At 41.0% G+C, this 21134-nt stretch overlaps 1 protein-coding gene across 4 annotated transcripts in view; it reads left to right on the top strand.

Moving 5' to 3' along the window:
* Clip1 (CAP-Gly domain containing linker protein 1) overlaps nucleotides 1-21134 on the top strand; it is a 114903-nt gene that overhangs the window by 80254 nt on the left and 13515 nt on the right. For all 4 annotated transcript variants that reach the window (XM_076847629.2, XM_076847349.2, XM_076847535.2 and 1 more), the window contains 3 exons: nucleotides 618-734; nucleotides 3041-3147; nucleotides 8225-8345. In XM_076847629.2, coding sequence (XP_076703744.1) covers nucleotides 618-734; nucleotides 3041-3147; nucleotides 8225-8345 — 345 coding nt within the window. The remainder of the gene's footprint in view (nucleotides 1-617; nucleotides 735-3040; nucleotides 3148-8224; nucleotides 8346-21134) is intronic.

The following is a 21134-nucleotide window of genomic DNA, read 5'->3' as shown; positions in this document are numbered from 1 at the left end:
GAAATAGCAAGAATAGTGTTTTCTGTTTTTTTGGGTTTTGTTTTTTGTTATTGTTGTGGTTGCTGGGTTTGATGGCACACACATCTGTAATCCCAGTGACTTGGGAGGCTAAGGCAGGAAGATGACAAGTTCAGCCTCAGCAATTTAACAAGACCCTAAGCAACTCAGCGAGACTGTCTCAAAATGAAATGGACTGGGAATGTGACTCTCTGGTAAAGTGCTCCTGGGTCAATCCTCAGTAACAAAAAAAACAACAACAAAAAAAAGTTTTTAACTTAGAACAGTAAATGTAATTAGGAGAAATTCAGTTTTCTAGGGTTGTCATTCTTTATATCACTAAATAGCCTCTCAAATGTAGGTCAGAATGACGAAGGCGTGATAGTCAGTGTAACTAGGAACTGTCCCTGGAACGTGGAGATTGAGAGGAGTCCAGAAACATGGAAATGGTGTGAATGTCAACTTACTGAGGAGTGGCAGGGAAGGGTCTGACTTTGCTTCGGAGTGAAGGCCCTCTGCTTTCATGCTGGGTGGGGGCTGTCTGTAGGCGGTGTGTCTCCTCAGCCACATAACACTCAGCTGCCAGTGCAGCCTTCCTCACGTTATCTTCTTGTGTTCAGGCTGCTCGGACTGCGGAAGATGCCATGCAGATAATGGAGCAGATGACCAAGGAGAAGTCCGAGACACTGGCCTCCCTGGAGGACACCAGGCAAACAAACGCAAAACTGCAGAGCGAAGTAATCAGACTTAAATGGCTTACTGACCTCACGGGACGCCTGATCCTAACTCAGGATTGGGTGTTTTTTGGAAGCATGGCCTTCCAGAGGTTTGATCCCTGGAAGGTACACTCGAGGTTTGATGGAGTGTACACCAGGGCCATGAGGATGTTTGATAAAGTGTATCACTTTATTACTTATTTAGTAGGATGAACCTTTAAAAATTGAGGGGAAAACCTTGAGAGTGTGGTTTTTGGTTAATTACTTAGGGATAGCACTGGAGAGAGAGAAGGCTGATGACATTCCCTACTCTCAGATTCTTTTTTTTTTTTTTTTTTTTTGATGGTGCTGGGGATTGAACCTAGGGCCTTGTGCATGTGAGGCAAGCCCTCTACCAACTGAGCTATACCCCCAGCCACTAGATTCTTTATGTCATATGCATTTTTTTCTCCTCAATTCTCTCCCAACCTGGAGTCACTAAATTCCATTTTGCAGCCCCAGATTTAATGTAGGCCTTTTGTTGGCCAAGTTTAGTGCTGATTTGCTTTTGTGTCAACTTGAATTAGTCATTTCTGAAGCTGAGACAAATTTGTGGTGTCAAGATATTTTGATTTTTATCCACAAGTAGCATTTCTCCTTGGCTCTTCTTTGATTCCCCTATTCCCACCCTTCTATCTTATACCAACCCATTCTTTCCTTGGAAAGCTGTTGTCTAAATATCTAGAGGACTGATTTATTAAAATGAGTGTGTGAAAATCTGTACAACTCCAGATGCTTCTTAAAGTTACAGGCAGGTAAGATACTAAACCAAAAAAGCAAGAGAAGGGAATGAGCCTGGTGTTGTGGTGTATGAATATAATCCAAGCTACTTGGGAGACTGAGGCAGGAGGATCACAAGTCTGTGGCAGCCTGGCAATTAGACCCTGTTGCTTCGTGGTATAGCACTTGCCTAGCATGTATCAGGCCCAGGGTTCTATCCCCAGCACCTCAAAATAAAATAAATCACAAAATGATAATCTGAATTAGAAGCTAGAGTATTTGAGAAAATTTGGGGGAAAGTTTCTAGTCATTGAAGATGGACTCAGGGAAAATTGTGTCCTCCCATGGATTCTCCTCCCTGGATATACCTGTGGTAGCCAGATTACAAGACTGAATGAACCATTTCTTGTGACTTTTTTCCTTGTTCTGGAAATCTAGAATGTTAGAAGGTATTTAAAGGAAGGTACGGTTTTTGAAAACTGGCAAGACATAGGGCCGGGAGTGTTACCCAGTGGTAGAGCACTTGGCTGGCAGCACAAGGCCCTGGGTTTGATCCCCAGCATTGCAAAAACAAAAACTAGCAAGACGCTTTCCTGGATTTTTGGCAGGTGACATGGCAAAAGGAGTCTGACATTTCTCCCTGACTATGGGAAACAAGAACACAAGGAGAGAGCCAGCATGGCCCATCCCTGCTGGTTCTCCCACCAGGGGTCCAGATCCAGGACCAGTCACATCCCCTCTGTTCCCTGGCATATCTGGCTCTCCACCAGGGCTCAGGCTCTAACCTGGCTATGAGTGCTGTGGGCAGTGGTGGGGCTGAGGGGTGAGAGTGCCCGCAGTCTTCCTGTATGCTTGGTCCCCTTTCAGGTTGAGGTTCAGATTGATGACTAATTTTTTTCCAGTCTATATATATTTTGTTCAAATAAATGCTTTTGTAACAAGGACTGTGTAAATTTGGTCCTGATATTAAACTATGTCATATCATATGTTACTATTCTGTGGGGGAAGAAAAGGGATTTCATTTCAATATAAGGAATAACCCTTGCTGATGTCGATGTGCTTTACAATTTCTTTCTTGTTTTTTAAAAATGAATCATACTTGAATAGTATGCTCAGTAATAATTACTGAGAATTGTGCACAAGATGAAGGAAAACTTTTGTTTTAATTTATGTAGCAAATCAGTTTGACATTTTGGTCAGGTGTACACAAAATGGTCGGACTCACTGTAAGAAGGATTGCAGTTTATAATAGATGCATCCATCATTTGTGATTTCTTTTTTTTTTTTTTTTTAATATGGACACAATATCTTTGTTTTATTTATTTATTTTAATGTGGTGCTGAGGATCGAATCCAGTGCCTCACGTGCGTGGCAAGCACTCAACCACTGAGCTACAACCCCAGTCCCATTTATGATTTCTTTACCCCTGTGACACTTTTTTTTTTTTTTTGCAAGTGACTATTTTCATCTATTTTTAAAAATATGCATTTTCATGAATAATTTGTCTATCCAACCATACCATTGGAAAATGAAAATATTTCACAAGACTTTTTCTTTTGGTCTTTAAGTTGGACACGCTTAAAGAAAACAACTTGAAAAATGTGGAAGAGCTGAACAAATCAAAAGAACTTCTGACTGTAGAGAATCAAAAAATGGAAGAATTCAGGAAAGAAATGTAAGTTAATCTCCTTGAGAGAAATCACATAACTTATTTTAAATTGCAAAAGTGAAAACAGTTATTTAGAAAATATTTGAAAAGCACATAAAGCAAAAATAGATATGCCCTTCTGTATCCCAAATACTATTTCACCCCCAGAGGCCACCTCAGTAACCAGGGGTAAGTCAGAATGACAGTTAAATTAAAGGATCATAGGGAACCATGTGCTGCCTGATGAGTTAAGATGTTTTAGATTCAAATGTGACTTTGTAAAGCTAAAAAATACCCAAGTAGAATCAGACATTTAGAGTAGTCTGCTTACGTGACAGCCAGTCTTAATGTTTTGAACATCAGATCCTTTATTTAGAACTCCTGCAAGATTTTTCTATAGAAAATAAACAGTAGCACGTCACTTGCAAGACTTTCAGTATCAAATTTGGCATGGACACTAAATGGCCAGCATTTTAGAGGACTTCAGTTTAGGATGTGTCCTCAGCCTGCCCCTTGGCTTAGGCTGCCAGACCATTCATGTTTCCTTTAACACCAGCCTAGTCCTGGTTTTTCATGTTTGATTTATTGTAATTATCAGAGATTGGTGTTTACCTGGCATTTTAAGTGATGGTTACAGTGTAGATCTCATTTAGTCTTCTATTTGATGACTATACTGTATCAACTGTATGAACCTAAAAATCTAAAAGTTAATCTGGTGAATATGTGAGTGTGTGTGTCCTTCATGCTAGGTACAAAAAGCTAGGAAGGACACACAGATAAATTAGATGTGAGTCCTGCCCTTTAAGGGTTTATATCACTTATTTCCAGTTCTAATAAAACAAACAGATCCATTCCTCAATACTCTTTGTTCATGAGGCTTGGATTAAATTAGTGCATGTCTAGTTCTTCTAGGAATTCTTCAGATTCTCCAAGGAATAGTTTGATCCATTCTCCTCACCTCAGGATCATGCACCTCAAGCTGTTGGTGACTGATTCCCCTCTTCAGCCTCAGGGTTGACAGTGTTCTTTTACCTTGTGTTTCAGCAGTTCCCACCAATTCCATCCACACAGTTTATTACATGTTTATAATTATGATTATGGCCATTGGGGGAGTCTTAAATTGCCAAAGCCAAGTAACACAAATAGACTATTGGACACTGTGACAGGAAAAAAGCCTTCATTACAGTATGGCAATTTAATTGGATTCAAAGAAGATGGGATTATTTAGTCTAGGATTTTCCCTTGTGACACAAGTAGTTATGTTAACCTTGAGCGTTTTGGAACACTGAGTTGACTTTAGTTCATTTGTGTCACACAGGCAGCTAGTGAGGGAGGATGTGAGCTGCAGAAGATTCCCTCACCAACCTCCCACTGCCATAGTCCCACTCCTGAGCTCTCTGGGCCACACTAGGTAATGGAGGGGGCAGGGCCAGAGTGGATCTACCCAAGAGAGCTCTTGGAATTTAGATAACATTCCTGCAATAGTATTTAGAAATATTGTAGTGGTTATTACGTTGGTCTAGTCTTTCAGTGAGATTACCCTTCAATGGTCAGAGTCCTAAGCCCTGTCATATCACCTACCTACCCCAATCAATGTGGGGTTGGTTTCTCCCATTAAGATATAAATTTTGGGGCTGGGTATGGCTCAGTGGTAGAGCACTTCCCTAGCATGCAAGAGGCCCTGAGTTCCCTCTCTATGTTCAAAAAGGAAGAAAGCAAAATTGTGTTTGTCTTTTTGCCCCTTTTGTATTGTTCTGCTAATGACAATCTTGCTTCGTGCCTGTGGAAGCAAAGGATTGGGGGTAAAAGACTTTGGCTCTAGCTGTTATCACAGTAACCGGAGCCTGTCCTCCCTATTGCTGCTCCCTGAGGAAGAAGAAGGTCCCAGTGCAGACTGAGCCCAGGCTGTCCCACCAAGCTTGAGGAAACTCCATCTTTTGTGCACCCTGTGAACCCTAATCTGATTGTGCTTCTGGGGCCAGATTGCAATTTTCCATAGATGCTTCAGGAGGGAGGCCCAGGGAGTCTGCTCAAACCCTGTCCCAGTACTCATTGTTCCCTGTCCTAGACTGGGCCACACTTCAAGACCATCTGCTATCAAAAGACCATGTAATGTGAGCAGCACTTCTCAAAGCAGCGTGGTGGTTTTGTGCCCCTTAGTTGCATTCCTCGGTGCTCAAAGCTGGAGAATGAGCAGCTGCCCGTTTCCCTGAGGTTGGACATGTCTTCCAAAGCTGTCCTGGCATCTTTCTTCACCCGATAGGACTGAGCTCCCTAGAGAAAAAGGGTTGCCAGCTGGTTGTGGGGTATGCACCTGTAATCCCAGTGACTCAGAGACTGAGGCAGAAGAATAGGAACTTTGAGACCAGCCTGGGCCCCCAGCCAGACCCTGTCTCAAAAGGAAAAAAGGTGGGGATTCCAGTATAGATGGGAGTTCTCCCAGGAAACTCTCCTATAGGACATTGGCCTATGGGAAACCAGCACTGGTAATTGAATGATTTTCTCCACTGTGCTACTTACTAGACTGATTTTAGGAAAACCCTTAATTTTAGCTAGGGAATATGTTAATAAAATGGTCTCTCACTGATATGTAACTTTGTATCTTAGAAAAAATGCTATAAGCAATATAATTTTTATTTAGTAATAAATTAGGATTTATTTAGCATGAATAGATTTATGATGGATTCATGAGAAAAAAGTTTACAAGTCAATATTAACAATGTTTATTTTGTTTCTTGGGTGTTTTTGTTTTTTTGGTGTTACTGGGGACTGAACCCAGGGGCGCTTAACCACTGAGCCATATCCTCAACCTTTTTATTTTGAGACAGGATCTCACTAAGTTGCTGAAACTGGCTTTGAAATTGAGGTCCTCCTGCCTCGGCCTGCTGGGATTACAGGCGAGCGCCACCTCCCCTGGATGCCTGCCTCTCGGTTGTAAAGATGTAGAATCCTTTCTGTTTCAAGACATCTTGTCCCACAGAAAAGTAGCTTCTTTAAAAATTGTTAGAAATGTTTTCATGGGTGTTTTCGGAATCCTGCCTGAGTATCTCCACAGTTAGGGATGTGGGAGTTCCTTCTATGAAATTTATGTCTTTACTAGAGACGAACTAAATGGTGTCCTTTTATTTGAATTGCTTCCAATTCTTTTGGTTCTATGACTTAATGACATGATTTAGAGCAAATCTTCTCTCAGTTTTAGTTTTATAATCTTAAAATATAAGTATATATTATCCTTCCTGTGCGTTGAGGGTTAAATGAGAAAATGTACATGAAAGCATTTTTTAAATTATAAAAGTGTAAGTTCCATTTTCATAGATCAATACTTGAGGATATTTTGACTTCAAGTATTTTAGATTACTTCTTTGACTCCTTGTTTTAATTTTCCTTACTGTAGCCTCTTAATATAAACCAAGAGTTTAAAAAATTTTAAAAGATAAAATCACTAGGCACAGTGGTGCATGCCTGTAATCCCAGCTACTCAGGAAACTGGGGCAGGGGGATCACAAGTTAGAGGCCCACCTGGGCAACTTACTGAGATTCTGTCTCAAAATAAAATGAAAAAAGCTGGAGCTGTGGCTCAGTGGTAGAGCACTTATCTAACATGTGCAAGGCCTTAGGTTCAATTTCCAGTACCCGCCCCCCCAAAAAAAAGCAGGGGGGATTTTTAAGAGGGAAGAAAGAGAGGAGCAGCACAGATATCACTGTGATGTGACAGGCACACAAATGCTGAGACCAGAAGGCCTCTTGAAGGTAGTAACCACCTGAGAAGTGCAATGTTTGACTTATGATTTAATCAGAAGTAAAATCTTCCGATTTATCAAGGATTTTTGGACTTTGGCCAGATGAACTTCAACTGCAGTGTGTAGTGTGGGCATGTTTATATATGTCTGTGTGAGTGAATGATACAGCAATAGATAGATCCATAATTAAAATCATGCCTTCTAGCTTTTGAGTCACTAATTACCTGAAACTAAAATTCCTTCTCACTTTTTCTTCATTTGCTAAATATCTCTAGGTCTAATTTAGTGTTCTAAGAGAATTTTTGTGTAGATTGATTTCCCCCAAATCTTCATGAAGTCCTCACAGTATGCATATTATAGGTAGGTGGAGAATTAAAAACCCAGAGATTGAAGATGCCAAGCACTGCCACCCATTAGACAATGAAGTTAAAAATAGATGTGTTCATGCATCAGCAGATGGATTCATGCCCAGATGACTGGATTCAGAATTCAGCCACATATGACAGCCTTTGAGTGGAGATTCACCAGCACAGGCTTATTTAAAATTCACAATTGCATCAAAACCTTCCATGGCACAAAATTAATACCCAGCAATCAAGTAAAACATTTTAAATATCCATGTGTTGAGGATAATAATTTAGAATGTGTATTTTGGTTTAATTTTAATAGTGAGAAGATATTTACTAAACATACCTTCCCTGTAAATACCTGCCTAGGTAAAAATACTTGTGGTATGGGTTAGCAGGCTATATTATATTTTAATTTGCTTTTAAAAAAATTATTAGCATTAATGAAAAGAGTACCATGAAATAAAATACCTAATGCTTAATTGGGAAGCCATTTCCTTAGGCATTTCATTTCTAGGCGTCCTAAAAGTCTGTTCAGATTCACATCAGTACTTGACTCTGACAGTTACTGGCAAATGGAACCATTAGATTTTTATGACTAACAGAGAAAAACAGATTATAGATCTGTGCAGGTAGAACAGAAAGCCTTGGCAGCAAATTAAACCACTTTATTAACATTAATGGACATATTCCTAAAGATGGGAGGACTATACTGACCTTCTCATTTATTTCATTGCAAAATTCCCTTTCATGTGGAGTAAGTGTGATTGGTGGGAGAATGGCTATAGTGTTTATTAGGTTTTAAAAAACAGTAAATTGTGGACAGCTGCCCTCCTTTTAGAGGTTAAAGCCATGAGGCCCCTCCTGTGTGTAGATAACACTGTCTCCTGTTATTATAGAGCTTATGGGGCACGTGACCCAGGTCTATTTTCCTCAGTGCTTATGAAGCTGGTTGTCTCCCACAGTTTCCTTGCCTGTCTTGTTTCTATGGTAACCCTGCACTCACTGTCCTTGCAGAGAAACCCTAAAGCAGGCGGCAGCTCAGAAGTCCCAGCAGCTTTCGGCACTGCAAGAAGAGAACGTCAAACTTGCCGAGGAGCTGGGGAGAAGCAGGGACGAAGTCACAAGTCATCAAAAGGTCAGTAGACCTTTGGTGGGGTTTCTGGATCTGCTGTGCTGACATCTACTGCTGTTGCAGTGCTCCTGGAGGCTGCTCAGGTCTCCTCAGTGTGGTCGCGCCCATTTCAAGTGGGATTTCCGGCTACCTGTGCTGTGTGTCTCCTTGCTTTCAAGTGTGCTGTGTAAAATTCAGGTCAGAAGTGAACTGACAGATCCACTAACAAAAATAAAATAAAAGAACACAAGACACTTGATCTCGCAAGCAAGTAGGAAAAAAAGGTCCTTATTAGGTGATTGTAGCAAAGCATTTAAATGGAAGGGGACAATATCTTCTTACCATTGCTTGGATTTCAAAATTATTTTTCTCAAGATTTTTTTTCATCAGAATTGGTTTTAAGGAAGCAGACTTTAAGAATATGGATTTTGGGGCTGGGGCTATAGTTCAGTGGTAGAGGGCCTGCCTCACATGTGTGAGGCACTGGGTTCGATCCTTAGCACCACAATAAAAAATAAATGAATAAAGATATTGTGTCCGGGGCTGGGGATGTGGCTCAAGCGGTAGCACGCTCGCCTGGCATGCACGGGGCGCTGGGTTCGATCCTCAGCACCACATAAAAAATAAAGATGTTGTGTCCACCGAGAACTAAAAAAATAAATATTGAAAAATTTTCTCTCCTCTCTCTCTCTCTCTCTCTCTTTAAAAAAAAAAAGATATATGGATTTTTGTGGGAGAGTTGACAGTTGATTTTAAATAGAACTCTGCTTTTCAAGAATTGTTCAAGCATTTCCTAATGAAATTGAATATATGTGCACTAGTGTGCATTTGATATACATATATATATATATAGTTGGATGGAGATATATATATATATATATATATATATATATATATTGGATCTATATAGCCATTTGCTTCTATATTTAAATTACAGAGGTTCCTGACAGAAGTTGATTAGCCATGGGAATAAAATTGATTATAAAGGATGCTGTATTCTGGGCAGAGATTGTGGTTCATGGTATGTGGGAGACACTGGGTTTGATCCTCAGCACCAGGGTATTGTGTTTATCTACAATTAAAAGTATTAAGAAAAAAAAAGGACGCTGTATTCTGCTTTGTATTCCTTGCTAACAGTTGAATCAGAGTGTTGAATTGTTAAGTCACTTCTGCTGTCAGAGCAGGAGCTTTAAATTTTTTAGGAGACTTTTTTTGTATAGTCATTCATTCTTACTTTGATAATACAAAGGGAAAAAGAAATTTTTCCCCATTGTGTCTTGCAAACGTTAATTTTCACTTGGGATGGAGGAGTTTGGGGTCATTGTATTGAGTGCTCATTGATACAGTGCAGTTTGTGGTGAAAGCATTTTTAGGAAAGTCGATTTCAGACTTTAAAGGAGTCACGGGGTCTCCTGAGCTCCTTCCAGTACTAAGTCCTTTAAAGTCTTCATTATAGCATTCCACAGTTTTCTTATTTCATGAAAGAAGTGCCATGTCTCTCCAGAGCCCAAGATGGTGATGCTCGTGCTGGTGATAGTAGCTTTACAGGCTCTTACTGTGTGGCAGGCACAAATAGATGACAGCTATCATCTCAGTCATTACCACAATTCTGCATGGGGGCACTAATGTTATCCTGTTCATGAAAGAGGAAATGGAACCACAGGGAACATAAGCATTTGCTCAATATTATTCAGCAAGTAGTGTCAAGAGATACTTGTCATCTTCTGATTTGGATCTGGAAAAGAATCAAAGTGTGTTGACTATGTAGAGTCAGTGCATGTCTTTTGATCAGCGAGTGAGAAATTGGAGTTCATGAAAAATAGCAGCCCTTTGACCAGCAGAGGTTCTTTTTTTTCCTGGCACTAGCTAGAACATCTAAAACATTTGACATTTAAATACCAGTGTGTCCACCAAGACTTGGAAGAGAAGGATTTCAGTCAAGTGCTGAGTCTGTTCCCTTCTCCTTTTTTTTTTTTCTCATTTCATTTAATATCTTGTTAGAAAGAATAGATTCTATAAATCAGAACAGAAATCATCCTCTTATGTTTTGAGCTTAACTGGACTGACAGATTGCTTGTCTCTTGCTTAGTGCTAGAAGGAGCTCAGGAGACCCTAGTGAGATCCATTGTTACATACTCATATGTGCACATAATGTAATTTAGTCAAGTTCATTCCCCAGTACCTCCCCTTTTCCTCTCCTGGTCCCCTTCCTCTATTCATTTGGTATCCTTTCTATTTTCAAGAGTTACCTTGCCCTTTTCCCCCTATTTTCTCTCTAACCTCCACATAGAAGAGAAAACATGACCTTTGACTTTCCAAGTGAGACTCATTCACTTAAAATAACTTAGAAGCACCCTTAGTTTATAAAAAATTAATTCATTAGGCTCTATTATACTTTCAAAATGTGTGTGTGTGTGTGTGTGTGTGTGTGTTGCTGAGGATTGAAGCCAGAGCCTCATGTGTGCTAGGCAAGCACTGTACCACTGAGCTACATCCAAAGCAGTTTTTATTTTGTTTTGAGACAGGATCTTGCTGAGTTGACCAGGCTGTCCTTGAACTTGCAATCCTCCTGCCTGAGTAGCTAGGATTACATGCCCAGCATCTGCAGAGCCCAGAGTTCAATTCCTAGTATCATGCCAAAAAACAAGTAAAGAAACAAAAAGTTGGAGAGTGATAGTAGCCATTGTTGTTCTGCATTAGAAACCTCATGTGACCTGACTGCCGAGGAGCTGCGTGAAGCGGGTACTTTTGCAATTGGAGGGGAATCAACTGCTTATCCATTGTCCTCTGGAAAGGAGCTGGCTAAGCCAGAAACAATCTACCTGTGTGCATTCTGTGTGGCCTGCTTTCTCTATCAGACAGTTCTCTCCAGCTAAAACTTTTTTGGTGGGGTGGCGGGGAAGTACTGGGTATTGAACCCCAGGACTCTCTACCCACAGAGATGTATCCCCAGACCTTCTTTTGTGAGGGGGTGTTTTTTGTTTTGTTTTTTGTACCAGGGATTGAGCCCAGGGGCACTTAACCATTAAGCCACATCCATAGCCCTTTTTTTAAAAAAGAATTTTTTGTAGTTATAAATGGACAGCATGCCTTAATTTTATTTGCTTATTTTTTTGTATGTGGTGTTAAGGATCAGACCCAGTGCCTCACCCATGCTAGGCAAGCGCTCTGCCACTGAGCTACAGCCCCAGCCCTTCCAAAGCCTTTTTTATATTTTATTTTGAGACACAGTCTCATTAAATTGCCAAGGCTGTCCTTGAACTTGTGATCCTCTTGCCTTGGCCTCCCAAGTTGCTAGGATTTCAGGCATGCACCACTGTTCCTGGCTCCAACTAAAATTAGGTCTCCTTTCCAAGTTGGCTTTTTCATTTTAGGTGGAGAGAAGGGCAATAGCCAGGATCAGATAGGATTATGAGCAGCAGAAGTGTTTGATATATCTGGTATCAACAGTGACAGCAGTCTTTTAGTGTTGCACAGAGTGCGTTGTCTTTTAAGAGAGAATATATTAGATCGAACTGTATGAAATTATTTTCTTCAGCAGCCTAACAGTAGGCATAACTTAGCCCCTCTTGATGACTCCAAAGTGATGAAGCTTGAATTAAGGTTGCCCTGATTGTTTGCTGCCCATGTTTCTTGTCACCTCAGGTTGGTTTGTGTGTATGTGTACATGTGTGCTTATGTGCATGCGTGTGTGTGTGTGTGTGTGTGATAAAATACACGTAAAAGTTGCTTTTAATCGTTTTACGGTGTATAGTTCAGTGGCGTTTAATTGAGCATTTCTAGTGTTGTGTGACCACCACCTCTATCTAGTTCCAACACATTTTCATCACCCCAAGAAGACCCTGTACCATGAGGCAGGCCCTTCTCATTCTGCTTCCCTGGCCTCTGGCAGCCAGTTTTTTGTTTCTGAGGACTGGCCTCTTCTGGACATTTCACAGAAATAGGAGCACATGCTGTGTGGCCCTTCGTGACTGGATTCCCTCACGGAGCATGTTTTGCATTTATCCAGATTGAAGCATGTGTCAGTCCCTACTTTGTTTAGGAGTGGGTGCTCCCTTCCTTCCCAGGGCGGGATCGTGTTCTGCTGGATGGTGTACCACAGTTTGCTCATCCTCTTGGTCAGTGTTGTATGCCTCCTTTCTCCACTCAGACTGTCACCAGTCCCTGTTGCCTGCAGCCCATCCTACAGCAGCTGCCTCTAGAATCTTATAGAGGACAGGAAATCCTCCTTTCCTTAACAGCAGTTCTAAATCTTGCCACACTGTTCACACTTACCATTTTATACTCTTTTCTTTAAGAGAGGAATCTGGTTTTTGCCTTTATTTTTCACCTCCCATTTCCCATCCCCTGCTGCCTGCTCTTAGCCACCAGTGCACTCCAGAAATGGCTCTGACTAAAGTCATCACTTAGTAATGGCGAAATTGAGTGGCTTCCTTCTGCTCTCTCTGAGCCCTTAGCCTTGCCATCGATGTACCCCAGCTTTCCTGCTGACTCCACCCCTGTGCCTGCTTCTCTGCTCACCCTGCACTCCTGGCTGCCAACCTTCACCTGTGGGCATTTCTGTCTGTCCTCCCCTTCTTTGGTCCTGTATCGTCAGAGGCCCATCCTTGATGTCACTGACTGTGCTCCAGCAGGGCAAGCTGCGCCTTCTTTGCTCTGTAGCTGTCTCTGCTCCTTAGAACGCTGCCGTGAGTGCCTCTCTCCGTGCAGAGTAGGTGGGCGTCACAGAGTGTGAAGGGAGGGACCCAGGCATGGGTGGGTATGTGGAGCTGGATGAGTATCTGGTTTTACCCAGGGCCCTGGGTCCTCTTTTGCGTCATGAGGGGTGGATTCTCTGCCTCCTCTTCTGCACCTGGTTTCAGCCACTGCTGGTTCCATACCTTTGTTACACAGTTGTGGTTGCCAAAAGCCTGATCACCAAATCAGTGGAGCATCTACTGTGTGGGGATGGTGGACACAGTCAGTGTGAATTCAGTTATGTCATGTAGCTTCAAGATTAATGGACACCACACAGAGCGTTACTTTCTTAAGGAATGCTAAAAATAATAGTGTGAGTTCTTCAATAGAAGTAGTCGCCTTGGGCGGTCACCTTTAGATGTCTGATTTATCATTTCCAAGCCTCACAGATTTCCAGCCTGTAAAGAAAGCAAATACACTGAGCAGTCACTATGGGAACAGTGCTGATTTCCCCCTGGTTATTTGCAGGATGAGGCTCAGTTTGCTTTTGGAAATGGGACGGGGGTGGGCGTAGATAAGTAGACAGCTGTAGACAGCTGTAGCTCACCAGTGGTTTCCGCAGCAGAGGCTGTGCACAGACCACTGGGCTCATCATCCAAATTGAATTCTCAGGCGTGAATGGTTAGAAAGGAAAGCTCTTTTTAGCTTGTCATATATTATTTGGAAAAAATATTGATCATAAGCTATTATAATTTTAGTCTGGGCTCGGGGGACTTCTGCACAAATAGGACTGATTCAAGCTGGATCTCAGAATCTCTCCCCCTTCAACACCTAATGATATGAACACTTTTTTTTAACTATAAAAATAAATCTCAGGCTGGGGTTGTGGCTCAGCAGTACGTGTGCAGCCCTGGGTTCAATCCTCAGCACCACAGAAAAATAAATAAATGAATCAAATAAAGATATTATGTCCAACTACAACTAAGAAATAAATATTTAAAAAAATATATCTCCAGTAGGGCACAGTGTCGTACGCCTGTAATCCCATCTGCTCTGGATCCTGAGACAGGAGGATTGCTAGTTTGAGATAATCTTGGCAGTTTAGCAAGACCTGTCTCAAAATAAAGAACAAAAAGGTTTATAAAGTTTTAACCCAAGCAAGGTTAAAGGATGCCTGAGTTCCATCTCAGTACCGAAAGTATATATTTTTGGAAGCAGAAAACCAGCAAAGCTAATCAACTTCACTTTGTAAACTTTAATGTTGGTAAGCAAGAGGAGAAACACAATTGTGGTTTGACTGTTTGATCTTGTGTTTCCAGTGGTGAGTGGCAAGGAAGATGGATAGAAAAATTCTGGAAGTTTTTGCTTTAATTCTGCCCATCTTCAAGCTCAATCCAGTAGGAAAACCTTAGACTGCCAAGGCAAGGAGGCAGCTTGGGGGAAGGTCCAGGGGAGATTTGTGAGTGCAGAAGTCCTCTCCTCCTACCTCAGGACTTTATCACAAGTGGGAAAACTGCCAGTTGTCATTTTCCAGTTTCTGCAGCCAGCAAACACTGGTGGGCCCTGACAGTCAGTCCACAGGTAGGCATCCAGCAGGAAGAGCCCCTCAGGAATGGCCTCGCGGAGCAGCCCTTCCTTTCCGCTCTGCTTTGCTTCCATCTTCAGCGTTGGCTCTTGTCTATTCCAGAGATGGTGCCTTCCAGAGGGAAGCAGGGGAAGGCCACCAGGAAGGCAAGGACTCTCCTCACAGCTTCACCTTCTTATTCAGGAAGAAAAGCTCAGACCTCCAGGAGAGCATTAATCACACCATGGCCTCCAGCCACAGGAGGCCAGCTTCCTTCTCCAGGGAGGAGAGAGCAGATGCTGAAAGTGCTTCCCTGTAATTTCTGCCCCAAGACTGATGCCTGAGGGCATCCTGTGGGGACAGGATCACCTCTGTTCAGACAGAAGAATGAGGTACAGGACCCTAAAGAAAAGAGACCTCTAACAGATTCCACTGCCCCTATTCCCGCCATCTTTCCTCTACCCCAGGGTCCTCGGGCTGCTGAAACTCTAGACTGCAGTGCCCAGCTTCTCAGGTTAGCTTGGGGGTGGAGAGAAAAGGCCTTCTGGTTGGAAGGTCTCAGGGGAAATGCACCTAGCAAATTAAGGTGTAAACCTGCCTATGATGAGATGAACAGTTGAATACACATTATAGTAAAAGGGTAAAAAGAAAGGAGCATAGGAGTCCAATGAGAAAAGAGAAATTCAGGCCATGAGGAAACATTACTCAAACATTACCCATTACCTAAATAGTGCTTCATGTTTTATAAAAACTTAAATTATTTGAGTAAACCAAGTGCTCACAGAGGTGATCCAACCACATAACTGTAACCAAGAATGAAAAGTTAAGGAAACAAATTGAAGCCTGGTGCATGGTGCACACCTGTAATCCCAGAGACTTGGGAGGCTGAGGCAGGAGGATCTCAAGTTCAAGGCCAACCTCAGCAACTTAGCCAGATCCTGTCTTGAAGGGAAGAAAAAAAAGAAATTTTAGTCAAAAACCATGCCATATTAGAACTACCAAGTAAATCAGAAACAGGAAAAAGAAAAATTACAAAAAAGAAAAGAATCAGAAATGGAACCTTATGAATGTTTCCAAATATATCAAGGAAAGGCTTGGCCTATTCATCATAAATGGGTGGAAGAAAACAAAGATACTGGAGCAATTGGATGAAAGATAATAATGATGAAGTGTGAAGATAATCCAAATGGATGTGATGAGCATCTGTGCAGTAACAAGCTCAATAAATGTAAGGAAAAAGGACAGTCCTGCTTTGCTTGACAACAGGAACACTTTCTGAGAAATGTCTTTAGGCAGTTGCCTTAGCAACATCAAGCATACTTCCACAGACTCTGGGGGCCAGGCGCAGGGCCCACACCTGTAATCTCAGCACCTTGGGAAGCTGAGGCAGGAGGATTGTAGGTTTATGACCAGCCCCAAAATAAAATAAAAGAGCTAGGGCTGTAGTTCAGGAGGAGAGGCTTGCCTAGGTTCAATCCCTAGTGTTAAAACAAAAACAAAAAAACTAAACAACAAAACCTAGATGGTATAGCTTCCTGCTCACATAGGTCATAGGGTACAGCTTATTGCTCCAAAGCTATAAATCCTGTACAGAGGGTTCCTGTACTGACTATGGTTATAACACAGTGGTAGGGCTGGGGCTGGGGACGTGGTTCATTGGTAAAGTGTCTGTCTAGCATGTGCAGGGCACAGGGTTCAATCCCCAGCATCTCAAAAACGAAAACAGAAAAAGTACATTAAACCTTATTCCCAAATTCTGGAGATCTGCCTTTTGTGCAGCTACGGCTCACAAATGACAGTATGTACTGTGCATAGCACACGGGTAATTTTATGTGTGCACATCTAAGCAGGTTTGTTTACGCCAGCATGCCCACAAATGTGAGTAGCTGGATAACCCAGGCATCTCTAGGAGACAGGGACTTTCCAGATCTGTGGCAATCTCATGGACCAACATCATGTGTGGGGTGCACTGTTCACCAAAACATGATCAGGGGCGTCATGGTTGTATTGGGAGATGAGTAAGGAATTTTCCCCAAGTGAAGGAAGAAGTGAATTGCAGACAGAAAGGACAGGATGCTTTGAATGGAGATCCTATAGGGACCCACTGGAAAAGTCAATCCAGAACAGTTGACACCAGAAAAACAAAAAACAATCCCCCAAATCCTGGTTATCATTGAAACTCGAGAACAAAATAAATAATTCCTCAGTGCTCAGGCACTGATGGGCTGGGGATGTGGCTCAAGCGGTAGCGCGCTCGCCTGGCATGCCCGGGTTCGATCCTCAGCACCACATACAAACAAAGATGTGTCCGCCGAAAACTAAAAAAATAAATAAACATTAAAAAATTCTCTCTCTCAAAAAGAAAAAGAAATGATATAATTTTATTTTTCTTCATGGCTGAATAAAATTCCATTGTGTATATCTACCACATTTTCTTTTTATCCACTGGTGGACACATTAGGTTCCATAGTTTGGCTATTGTGAATCGTGCTGCTCTAAACATGGGTGTGCGTGTGTCGCTGTAGTATAACTTTAATTATTCAAGGATAAATCCTGAGGAATGGTGTAGCGGGGTCTCGTGGGTGGTTTCAGGCCTAGTCTTTTGAGGAGCCTCCATGCTGTACAAATTTACAGTTCTACCAACAGTGTGATCATGTTCCTTTTTCTCCACATCCTCTTCAGCATTTATTATTACTTGTTTACTCTATTACTCAACTGAAATTTCAGTGTTTTGATCTGCGTTTCCCTAATTACTAAAGATATTAAACAAGTCTTCATTATTTGTTGGCCCTTTTACTTCTTTTCAGAAGTGTCTGTCTGGTTTATTTGCCTGTTTATTGATTAGGTTTTTTTGGTGTTAAGTTTGAGTTCTTTGTATATTCTCTATATTTTGCTGTCAGAAGAGTAGCTAGCAAAGATTTTCTCCCATCCTGTGGGTTCTGTCTTCATGTGTAAATTGTTTTCTTTGCTGTGCAGAAGCTTCTTGTTTGATGCCATCCCATTTGTTATATTTGGTATTATTTCCTGAGCTTAGGGATCCTATTGAGGAAGGCTATATGCCTGTGTCTATATGTTGGAGTGTTGACCCTACATTTCCTTCTAGGAGTTGCATCTGCTCCAATTCCTAGGTCTTTAGTCCATTTCAAGTTAATTTTTGTGCAGGGTGAGAGATATAAACTATGTCTTACAAACAGCTACAGTTAAACCATGGTTTTAAAAAAGAGAAAAGTCTACTTTCATTCTCCTACATATGGGTAACTAGTTTTCCCAGCACCATTTTTGAAAAGGCTGTCTTTTTTGTCAGGGATCAGATGTCTTTTATCTGTGCCGTTTGTTTCCGTGTCTTCTGTTCTGTACCATTGGTCGTGTGTCTGTTTTTATGCCAGTACCATGCGGCTCGTTACTATATATTTGTAATGTAATATGAAGTCAGGTATTGTGATGCCTCCAGCATTGCTTTTTTGGCTTAGAATTGCTTTGGCTCTTTTGGGCCTTTTATTTTTCCAAATAAATTTTAAGACTGTTTTTTTCTAAATCTGTGACGAATGTCATTGGTATTTCAGTGGGGATTGCTTTGAATCTGTACACTGCTTTTAATAATATAGTCATTTTAACAATATTAATTCTACCTATCCAAGAACTTGGGAGGTCTTTCCATCTTCTAAGGTCTTCTTCAATTTCTTTTCTTCAGTGTCTATAGTTTTCATTATAGAGGTCTTTAACCTCCCTGGTTGGGGTTTCCTGGGTTTTTATTATTGTTGTTGTTTTGAGGTTACTGTGAATTATATTTGTTTTCTTTTTCAGCAAATTTGTTATTGGTGTATAGGAAAAGTATTGATTTTTTTTATGTTGATTTTATGTCCTGCGTCTTACTATTTGCTGTGTGTTTAGCAGCATTTACAAATGCATACATATACATAGTTATTTTTTTAAATATTTATTTATTTTTTAGTTTTTGGCGCACACAACATCTTTGTTTGTATGTGGTGCTGAGCGAGTGCGCTATCGCTTGAGCCACATCCCCAGCCCTACATAGTTATTTTTTTTTAATAAAAGTTATATTGTGCAAATTATTTGAACTTGTTTTACCTCCAAGTTTTGTTTATTGGGGTCAAATTTACATAAAATTCATCCTTCGTAAGTATGTGGTTTGGTGAGTTTTGATGAATATATATAGTCATATAACTGACCTTACAATTAAGATTTCCTTCACCCCAAGAGGTTTTCTCATGCTGCCTATAGAGTAGTCACCATCTAATCTTTGCAAATCCCTTATCTCTTTTCTGGCCCCATAGTTTTTGACTTTTCTCGTAGGTTATAAATGGAATCAAACAGTATGTAACCTTATTCATAACCACAGTAAATGTTAAGGGATTAAGTACTATTTAAAGGGTAGGGATTGACAGAATGGATTCATTTATTTTTTATATGGTGATGAGGATTGAACTCAGGGCCTCACATGTGCTAGGCAAGTGCTCTGCCACTGAGCCACAGCCCCAGACTGGCAGAATGGATTTTTTTTAAAAACAGTTTCTCTGTCTCAGAGTTATGTTTTCAGCCCTTTTAAATTTTATTTTAAGACAGAGTCTCTAAGTTGCCCAGGCTGGCCTTGAACTTGTGATCCTTTTGTCTAAGCCTCCTGAAAGCTGAGATTACAGTGTGCATCACAATATCAGCAGGCAGAATGGATTTTTTAAAACCATGGTTTAACTGTAGCTGTTTGTAAGACATAGTTTATATTTAGAAATCCAAAGAGGTTGAAACTAAAAGGACGGAACAAGATCTACCACATAAACGGTAACTAGAAGCAACCTGAAGAGTCTGTACTAATAGTCAAAATAGACTAGAAAGCCAAAGTTGTTACTAGAAACGAGATGACTTTTGATAATGATCGAAAAGGTCAGTCCTCAAGAAGATGTAACACCTGCTCTGCATAACAAAGCCTCAAGATACATGAAGCAAACCTGATAGAACCATAAAGGAGAAACAGTTCACCAATGCCAGTTGGAGATTTCAGTACCCTCTATTTCAGTGATGGATAAGCAACCACACGGAAGACCAACAAGGAAATGGAACACTGCTAGACATAGCAGTGACCTGTAGAGCGCTCTGTCCCCCAACAGCAGAGGACACATTCTTCACACCTCACATGGAACGTTCTCCAACATAGAATACATATTAGGCCATAAAATAGTTTTTAGTGAATTTGAAACATTGCAAAGTATGTTCTCTAACCACAGTATTGTGAAGTTAGAAATCATAATAGGAGTGCTTGAGCGCACACACAAGGCACTGGGTTTGATCTTTGGTTCCAAGAAGTAAAAAAAATATATATATATTTTTAATACTTATTTATTTTTTTTTAGTTTTCGGTGGTCACAACATCTTTGTTTTTATATGGTGCTGAGGATCAAACCCGGGCCACACGCATGCCAGGCGAGCACGCTACCGCTTGAGCCACATCCCCAGCCCAGTAAAAATATTTTTAAAAAATATTTTTCTTAGTTATTAATGGACCTTTATTTATTTATCTGCCTCTATGTGGTGCTGAGAATCGATCCCAGTGCCTCACATGATAGGCAAGTGCTTGACCTCTGAGCCACGACCCCAGCCCCTAAAAATATTTTTATTATATTTTTATTTTTATATTTGATTGTAAAATATTTTTACAATCAACACATTTAAGGTTGGAAAATGCTTATAATGAATGTATAAATGAATAAAGGACACGACATAACTCAAAAAGAAAAAATTTGAATTATTAATGAATATTTGAAAAAATCATCCAGTACCACAAAAAGCAACATGCAAGCCAGGCATGGTGGTGCATACCTACAGTCCCAATCACTGGGGAGGCTGAGGCAGGATTGCAAGTTCAAGGACAGCTTCATCAACATAGTGAGGCCCTGTCTCAAAATAAAATTAAAAAGGGGTGTTGGGTTCAGTCCCCAGTATCATAAAAATGAATGAATGAAATAAAGAAAAAACAGTGTGTAGAGATTCTCCCTCCTCCTTGGAGATTAGTGTGCCCAGATTTCCAAGCTATAGAAGTTTAGTACTGTTTTGGTTTTTTGTTTGTTTCTGTGGACCTGGGGATCAAACCCACTGCTTTATGATGAGAGACGAGCACTGTACTACAGCTCCACTCCTTTACTGATATGTTTGTTTGTTTGTACTGGAGATTAAACCCAGGGGCACTGTACAACTGAACTATATTCCCAGTTCTTTTTGAGACAGGATCCCTCTAAATTGCCCTGGCTGGCCCTGAACTTAAGATCCTCCAGCCTCAGCCTCCCCAGTAGGAGGCCTGCACCACCATGCCCAGCATTGTACTGATCTTTATAGAAAAACAGTGTTTTATCTTCTAGCTGTATTTAGCAGTTTGTATTTCTTCTACTTTTTTGGTGCTGGGGACTCATCCCCAGCACCTCTCGTGTGTGCTCCCTCTCCAGCTCCTGTTATAATTTTTCAAATAGGCTTCATGTTTAACATAGAACTATAAATTGAATAAAAAGCAAAAGTGAAAGCCCATCCACATCCCACTCTCCAGATGTTATGCTTCTCATTTCATT

Source organism: Callospermophilus lateralis, chromosome 1 (assembly GCF_048772815.1).
Source record: "Callospermophilus lateralis isolate mCalLat2 chromosome 1, mCalLat2.hap1, whole genome shotgun sequence".
NCBI classification, from domain to species: domain Eukaryota; kingdom Metazoa; phylum Chordata; class Mammalia; order Rodentia; family Sciuridae; genus Callospermophilus; species Callospermophilus lateralis.
Note: the sequence above shows the minus strand (reverse complement) of the source record. Positions and strands in the feature narration are given on the sequence as shown.